Source organism: Elephas maximus, chromosome 8 (assembly GCF_024166365.1).
Source record: "Elephas maximus indicus isolate mEleMax1 chromosome 8, mEleMax1 primary haplotype, whole genome shotgun sequence".
In the NCBI taxonomy this organism is placed as follows: Eukaryota; Metazoa; Chordata; class Mammalia; order Proboscidea; family Elephantidae; genus Elephas; species Elephas maximus.
In genome coordinates, this window is record NC_064826.1 from 80046370 (window position 1) to 80054598 (window position 8229).

An 8229-nucleotide genomic window follows, 5' to 3' on the forward strand; every position below is an offset into this window, starting at 1 on the left:
CTTGCTACCAAGCCCACTGACTGAACACAAAACTGGAATAATAATAAAGCTGTCTTTTAAAATAACATGCCTGTGTCTGTCAGTAGCTGGTTTATTTGAGTTATTCACTGCTTTGTTTAGATTAGTGCCCCCTCCCGCCTGGTGCCTCTGGAATTAAACAAGCAGGTATTTGCCTCTAATTTAACCCTAGGTTTTAAAATTATAGACCAAACTCTAAGGTTCTTAAATTTTTCAGTCATATTTATTTATTGCAGAAAAATAATATACAAAGATATTTACAAAACAATCATAAAAATATGAATGCATTTAGACACCGGATCTATTTGCATTTACCATGGGTCATCAATAAATAAATAGAATGTTGTTTTTTGTATTTTAAGTTTTTTTTTTCCCCTCAGAGGAAGAATGAAAAAAGGAATTGACTGACTATGATTTTGCAGGTCAGTTTGATCCCAATATTTTTATTTCTAAAGATGTTCTTAAAATTTCCTCTGATTGTTACCATTTTAAAAGAGACAAAGTCCATAATGACGCCTTTCCTTTCAGTGGCTGATTGGCACAACCTCTTGCGAATGCATGCATGAAAAAATAAAAATAAAAACATTCTTCGTCAAAAAAAAAAAAAAAACACAAACAACTGTTCATACTTCTATCAGAATGTAGAGGTGTGAGGATGGTGCCGCTGCCCGTCTGGGAATCACTGTCCACGGGCCTGTCTCGCTTTCTCTTTTAAAAGTGCGCCCCACGCCCTGTTTCTTTGAATTTAGGTTCTGCTCTTCTAATTTCCAAGAAAATCTTTGGCATGTATATATATTTTTAGTTATCCAGCTCCAGAGTCTCTAGACTGTCCATTTTCTCCTTCTCTGGAAACAATGACATCTGCAAAAACCCAGGGGAAGGGGGGGAAAGTTGGTTATTGTTTAGGTCTCTGGCTGTTTCTAAGACTACTTAGCACTGTACTTATCACCACCACAGAGAAACTACGCTGAACAACCTGGAAGGATTTCAGCCCAAGGGCAAGAGGAAGTGGGTGGGCGGAAAAAAGGAGGAGGTGGAATTTGAAAACATTTCTTTTAAGGACGAAATTTTAAAGCCCAAAGAAAGGGAGGACCTGGCAACACTGTCCTTACCGGTGGCCTTGAGTCTTTCTGCCTTCCCTCCTGTCTTTCACGTACACTCACGCACATACACACCCCTCAAAAGGGCGCATCCCCCCGGGGACCTCTCCTTAGCGGGTACTGAACTGACTTCCTAGGACTCGGGAGGTGGGGAGTGAGGTGGCGGTACCAGGTTGGGTGGGGATGGCTGAGAAACGGAGGTAAGCGAGAAGGCGGACAGGGGGACCGCGGCCTGGACGTCAGTCCGCCTGTCAGCCACCTGAGCGGCCAAAGGGGCACAGAGGCTCCGGTCCTTACCTAGGTCTCCGGCCCTGCCGAGGGGGTGGGGGGCTCCGCCTGCTAGTGGGACGCGGACATGGACCAGGCCCCCTCCATCCTCCAGACCGAGAAGGCGTAGCTGAGCCGCTCGTGGGCAACATAGCTGCAGCTTGCCATCTTGGAGTCCAGCTCGTCGCTCTGGAGAACCTGGTAGAGGAAGTCGATGTACCTGGCCGCCAACTTGAGGGTCTGGATCTTGCTCAGCTTGTCCGAGGGCAGCGTGGGGATGATCTTCCGCAGCGCGGCGAAGGCCTCGTTTAACGACTGCGTGCGCTGGCGCTCCCGCACGTTGGCCATGACCCGCTGCGTCTGCAGCTCCTCGTACGACTGCGGGCTCCCGCCGCCGCTGCTGCTGCCGCCGCCGCCCGCGCCGCCGCCGCAGCCCGCAGACTTCTTGCCGCGCTTGCCCTGAGCCGGGCTGCCCGGCTCATCGCCGCCTCCGACGCCCCCGCCCGCGGCCCCGCCGGGCCCCGCTCCGCCGCCTGCACTGCGCCGGCTGCTGCGCCGCTTGCGCCCCCCGCGCTTGCCGCTCGGCTGCTGCTGCCGGTCCGGCTCCTCCTCGCTGTTGCTCAGGCTGTCGTCGGCCGGCGAGACTGGAGAACTGGACACGTCCTGCATCATCTCTCGGGCGGCGACGCGCGGCCTCGCGGGCCCGGGGCAGAGGGGCGGCCCGGGAAGAGAAGGAGAGCCAAGCGCTTCAGCCCGCCAGCTTCCCCCGCGCGCGGCGCCGGCCCGGGCGGTGCGGCCCGCAGAGGAGGGAGCCGGAGGAGGGACGGGGAGGACCTCTGCGGGGCGGGCGCGCGGGGGAGGCGGGGAGGGAGGCGGGAGGGGGAGGGGACGGTGTGGATGGCCCCGAGGTCCAAAAAGAAGGCGCCCAACGGCCGCACGCGCACCCCCGCTCGGCCGCCTGGAAACGCTGTGGGTGCCGGCGAGTCCGCGAGGTGTCTGGGAGTTGCACGAGAGCGGCAGGCTTGAAGGCTCTTATACCTCCGTGCAGGCGGAAAATTTGGGGGCAGCCGTGTCATTGGCCTGACGTGGGGAGGAGGGACTTTTCGAAGTTTTATAGGAAAGTTTCCGCTTTCCAGCCCCCCTCCCCGCCCCCATCCCCTTCCTCAGGGTCTAACAATTCGTCCTCCCAAACCATTCAAAAACGACCTGGCCCCTCAGCCCGCCTCCTTGCTTCCCTCCCCCATCCCCTCTCCGCCGCCCTCCTCCGGCGGGCGCGGGGCGATTTCCTTCCGCGCCGGAGCGCGCGGGCGGCGCCCCCGCACCCGGGCGCAGCCGGGGAAGCGGCCGGAGGGCACCGTCCAGGCCGCGCTGGCGGCCCCTCCCGGAGCGGCTGTGACAGCAGCGGCGACAGCAGCTTCTACTCGGGTGATATCTCGTCTCGCCCTAGTTTCCTCTAATATTATGCGGCCGGTTTGGGGTTGCTGGGGCGGGGGGAGTGACAAGAAAACTGGCAACAGCGGAGTCCACTCCATGGGCAGGTACATGGGCCCCTAGAGTCCAAGGGCCAAACCCCCACGGCCTGGCCTTGAGGTTGTGGGCGTTTCTGAAGACGTGGCCGCGTCGCGGGGGCTGCGGATCTGCTTCCCGGCCTGCTCTTTCACCCCTCTCCGAGAAGCTTCTGGGCCTTCCTTTTCTCTCCACGGACACCCAATCTAACACTTTCCAACACCCAAAGGGCAGGCCTCCGAAGGTGCTAGAAAGAGGTAGAAGTTCATTCTCCTGCCGAAGGCAGCCCTGTTCTTGAGGGAAAGGAGCAGAAGCGGGCAGGGGCAGCGGCAGCGAAGAGCTCTTGCGACGCCGGAGTCTCCTGCTCTGCCAGTTGAAGGTGGAGGACCCAATGGACAATCCACCACCCCCAATCCCGGATGAGGCCCTGCCTAGTGACCTCTGAAGGTCAGCTCTTAAGAGTGAAGTGGCGTTCAACAGGGTCTGGGCACATGGGTCTGCTCACTTAGAAAGCTCCCTTTGCTCCTCCCTAGGAGGTTGAGTGGGCAATTAAGCAACTTGCGCCCTAAAGCTTTCCAGTTGCTTGGATACTTTTGTACTTTAAGCATGTCCATCTAATACGTTAAAAGTGAAGAATCCCAAAGAGGGTGTTATGCAGATTCTGGGCAACTAGAAGTAGCAATAGGAATAAAGTCGGTGAGCTGAAAAGGAAGTGGCTGTGCAAGTGAAGCTCGTGGGTGCAATGCTATACTTTTTCTTTTTTCGAAGGAGTTGGGGTAGAATAACCATTTTATGCTCATCCCTTACGTTGCAAAGCAAAGCAGAGGCCGAAATCAGTGTTCGGATGCCGATTTGGAGGCGCCCAGGTCCCGCGGGCCCCGCGCAGGCCGAAGTCCGCCAACAGGCTTTCCAGTCAGGACTCGCCCAGCAAAAACCGTTAACTCAGGGAAGCGCCCCTTTCTGGGCCGGCTAAGGGTCTCTGCTTTGCGTGTCTGGATGAGGAGGAGGGAGCCCAGGCGACAATGCGGGCAGGCCACGTGGCTGTGCCCGGTTAAGGTCTGCAGCTTTAGTACCGGAAATCCCGGGGTCTAGTGAGCTTTGGGCCCGCAGCCGGACTCAGCCTTCTGGGGGAGATGAGGGCAAGAGGCCTCCCTGCCGCGGGGTGGGGGGGGTGGGGGGGAGGGGGGCGCAAACAGACCTGTGTGGCCATGAAAGGGGCAACCTGCCGGGTTTCTCCCTCACCATTTTCACAGAAATGTTCAGACAACGTTTGCCAACTGACCTGCTTCGTGAGCCGCTGCCATCTATTAAAATGACAGCCTGTCTGAAAATAAGATTCAAATTGACCTCCACTTAATTCCAACAGCTCACAGACCTGAAACCGAACCGGTTGTCTTGGAGTCGATTCCGACTCATAGTGACTGTATAGGACAGAGTAGAACTGCTCCACAGGGCTTCCAAGGCTGTAGATCTTTATGGAAGCAGACTGCCACACCTTTCTGCTGCCCAGCAGGCTGGTGGGTCAACGTTTTGGTTAGCAGCCCAGCTCTTAACCACTGCGGACCAGGGCTGCTTAGCACACAGACAGGTGTGAAAACAAAGCTGCTCTGATAAGTTTCGCCTTGTGTTTGCATCTTCCGTCCAAAGGATTTTATCTCTTGGAAGCCGTTAGCGAATAAAACAAATGGAAATTCTGCCCCACGCTCTACCTAGTGTTCACTTTTGTGAATCTGAATTGCAGAGTGTTCCGCAATTCATTTCTAACGTGGCTGTAGAAATCTCAATTTTTTTCCCACCTTTTGCTCTCTTGTTTTGAGATCAATCACAAACCTTGTTATGTTTTTCTCTTTAGCTGAGTTCTCAAAAGTAAATAAAGAGATGGAATGATTGGACTCTTTCCTTTGTGGCTATGGGTAAGCAAGACAGGAAAGTGTGGGAAGTGTGGGCAAAGTGTAAAAGAAACCTTACCTGACCAAGGGGAATTGGGAAGGGGCGGGCAAGCTGGAGGAAAAACCGAGTGCACAACAGCTCAGCAGCCAGGGGTCATTAGCCAGCCTGACTTGCAAAGTCATCAATCTCCAAGACTACTTAAATAAGTGAGCCCAGCCCTACTCTGGGCACTGAACTTCTAGAGAATGAAGAGTGCCTGGCCATCGGGTACAGGGACCTCCTGAACTGGGGTGACACTCCAGACCTATGATGCTTAGAAGAGGGTTTAAAATGAATGACCTAACCAAAACCATTACAACCAACGAGACTTCCAGACGGGGCTTACAATTCCTGTCTCTTCAAGAAGAAATTTTTGAACTCTTCTGAGGCGTGGAGTTATAGGGGATGAGACCAGTTTTTGAGTTTTCTTCTTAAGTGAGGCTCCACAAGAGCATAACCTTTCAAAATGTATGGGGCTTGATGCTCTCTTGAGCTTGTGGCCAGACTGTCTGATCGTCTAGAGCTGCATACTGTACGTTGCATTTTATCTAGGAATTTTTCTTAACCACACTTGGAAGGCAAGAATAAAGGTGGGCTCCCATTTTTTTTTTTTGTGCTGACAAGTCAACTATAATCCTGGATAGCTCACATATGCAATGATAATTGTAACTTGCACAATATTCATTTTTAAGATAGAAAAGGTCATTTCCTTCTAAAGTCCTAATTTCAGGCTGTTAAAAACAGTGTTAGAAATTTCCCTCTGGAGGTAAACTCGGCATGACTTGAAGGACGGCCAGTGGAGGACTACCTTCTTTGGGAATGCTGGGTTAATCAGGATTAAAACATTTTGTCTAGTTCTAAAATAAAGTCCCTGAAAAATAGTTTTAACTGAAAACAAAGTTTTTGTTTTGCATTTGGTTAATTCAAAACGAGCTTTGTTTTCAAACTGCAGATTTGGCGTGTTTGCAATCCTTCCTGAGGAATGTGTACTGTGTTAAAATTTGAAAAAAAAATACTGTTAGAAGTAGCAGTTAGAAACCTCATACTGAGCATATGCACTAAGTATGTAAGTACCCTTACAATTTGAATATGCAGCAGTGTTCTCTTAGCAACAATCGATTATCGATGTTCTTTAGATACGGAAAAGAACCAAACACACTAGAATTTTTGGCAAGCTGGTAAATTTTGGAATTTGGATTTGCACAAAAGGTGAGCTCTTGACTCTGTTGCCACACTTTTCTTCCTCCTCAGACTTTGGATGCCTACCACCTGTTTGTTGGCTTTGAGTTCTGTGAAATAATTTCTCCAGCCTGCGTGAAGGAAACAGAGGAATGAAGCACAGCATTCGCACAGAGGAGGGCGCAAGCTGGAAAAGGCTTCAGCTGGGTGGATCTCTGATGAGTATATCTTAGACCTCATCTTGTTTGAACATTCGGCAGGAATTGTACTACTAGATACTTAAATGGGAGAATTTTATCAAAGTGGAAAAGAAAATTTGTGTCAACCCAAATGACTTTGATCACTCCTTGTAAAAAGCAGGTTCTTCTTTAGTGACTAGATAGTCTCAACAATGTTTGAACACCTTTACCCTAAATGTGAGCTCTTTCTATTTTAGTGAATGGTTTACTAATTAACTGGTTCTGCTTTTCCCTTTTAGAATTTAAGAAGAAAGAAAGAAAATTATAAAAGTCGAGGCTTTCATCAAGAAGTGAAATGAAAAAGTGTAAAACTAGAAATGCAGGTGCCAAGAGCACTTCAAATGAGCAAGTCAAATTTTCAAATAAATCTTAATCTGACCTTTTAGCTCAAAATGACAGGATGAGGAGATGCCTAAACTGTGGAGAGGGCAGGATCAGAGCATGGAAAAGTATAAAGTCTTGAGGAACCTTTTAATTGTTTTTTTTTTTTTTTTTCGTTAGCTTATTGGATGTGGGCCCTGGAATGCTGGTGTCCCATCTCTGCCACCAGTTAAGCTTGTTGAAACACTCTTACTGTACTTACTTCAATGAGTTGCTGGGAGAACTGTTGAAATAGTGTAAGAAATACATAGTTAGTCATAGGAGCTTTTATTATGACCACAAATGTCCTACATAGCAAGCACTTTTATGTCTTCCTTTTAATCATTTATAATCAAGCATTTAAAATGTAGATCAAATTATTTACATTTTTTTAAAATTTAAATTTCTTTTATGATTACAACTTTCACCTCTCTTCACAGGATTTCCTTTTTTAACAAATGGCTTTTCCTGAAACCTTAAGTCATATTTCCATTGTTTGAATTAGTTCTTCCTATAGAAAACATGCTGTTTTTGCCAGTGACCACAAGAGGACACAATTTCCCAGAGAACTTTGTGGCAAAAGAAGTTTATAGAAGAGGAAGGCAAACAAAATAGCAAAAATGCCACACATAACTAACTGATGTCATTTTGGGCATGTCTTTTGATTTATGTCACTTTTATTAATTTTTAAAACATAATCAAACAGGTTGGCATTCAAACTTCAGATACTTTTGGAGATCTTATGTCTTGTGCAACATAAAACGAAAGCATACGTTTACAAAAAGATATTAAATATTACTTTTGTAGTTAAGGAAAAATGTTTATTTTACATTGTCTGGAATTTGTACAGAAATATCAGTGACCTGGAATTTTACTTACTTAATTTTAGAGCAGTGTTTGGCAATGAAAAACATTTACATATATATATATACACATACATCTCCAAAATGCCTTTGTTGGAAATCCTGAATTTTTAGTTTGGGTATTTAGGATGCCTGTATGTGAAAAATTAATTTGTAAATTGTGTTTTATGCTATGTCAATTACATTTTAACATACATGATTGATTAATAGCTAGTTTTTTTCAGAGATATGGTAAAACAGGATATTTTATGATACTGACTCCCAGCACTTCCCTATAATAATTATATACAATCTTTGATTTCATTTAATAATGTCCTCCTCCTTTCCTATACCCTTCTCCCAAAAATGGTTTCAGAACATCTGATTAATTTGTAAATTAAAATGTATATTAAAATAAAGTGAGTTATGTCTTGATATTTTTCTGGAAGAATTTCATAGTTCTGGCGTTGCCAGCACAACCAGGCTGGGGAATCCCTGCTTCATTTGGAACTAAATGCTTTGCTTTGCATTTGTGTCTTCAAGCAAATACATTCCTAATAACTTTCTCTGAGAACCTCCAAGGAGGGATGGAACAATGGACCAAAAGAAAAAAAAAGACGAGGGAGAGAAAAAAATAAAATAAGGAGGAGATCGTTGGAGAGGTGGCAGAACCTGAATACCCAATGCCATGGAGTCGATTCCAGAACCTGAATAGAAAGGGTAAAAGAGGAAGCCAGAGCAAGTGATCAAGAGTGAAAGACAACAAGAGAGAATGAGGCTTGATATGTC

At 47.6% G+C, this 8229-nt stretch overlaps 2 protein-coding genes across 2 annotated transcripts; one reads left to right on the top strand and one right to left on the bottom strand.

The window, feature by feature from the left end:
- Positions 1-238: 238 nt before the first annotated feature.
- TWIST1 (twist family bHLH transcription factor 1) lies at positions 239-2441 on the bottom strand. The gene is made up of 2 exons (XM_049894227.1): positions 1416-2441; positions 239-879 (listed from the first exon to the last, which is right to left on the bottom strand). Exon 1 carries the CDS (start codon positions 2055-2057, stop codon positions 1458-1460), a length of 600 nt encoding a protein of 199 aa, XP_049750184.1. The 5' UTR covers positions 2058-2441; the 3' UTR covers positions 239-879; positions 1416-1457.
- On the top strand, positions 2283-7858 carry LOC126081589 (uncharacterized). Its single transcript, XM_049893556.1, has 5 exons — positions 2283-2377; positions 2414-2810; positions 3708-3947; positions 4744-4804; positions 6072-7858. Exons 1-4 carry the CDS (start codon positions 2283-2285, stop codon positions 4759-4761), a joined length of 750 nt encoding a protein of 249 aa, XP_049749513.1. The 3' UTR covers positions 4762-4804; positions 6072-7858.
- The last annotated feature ends 371 nt before the right edge of the window (positions 7859-8229 follow it).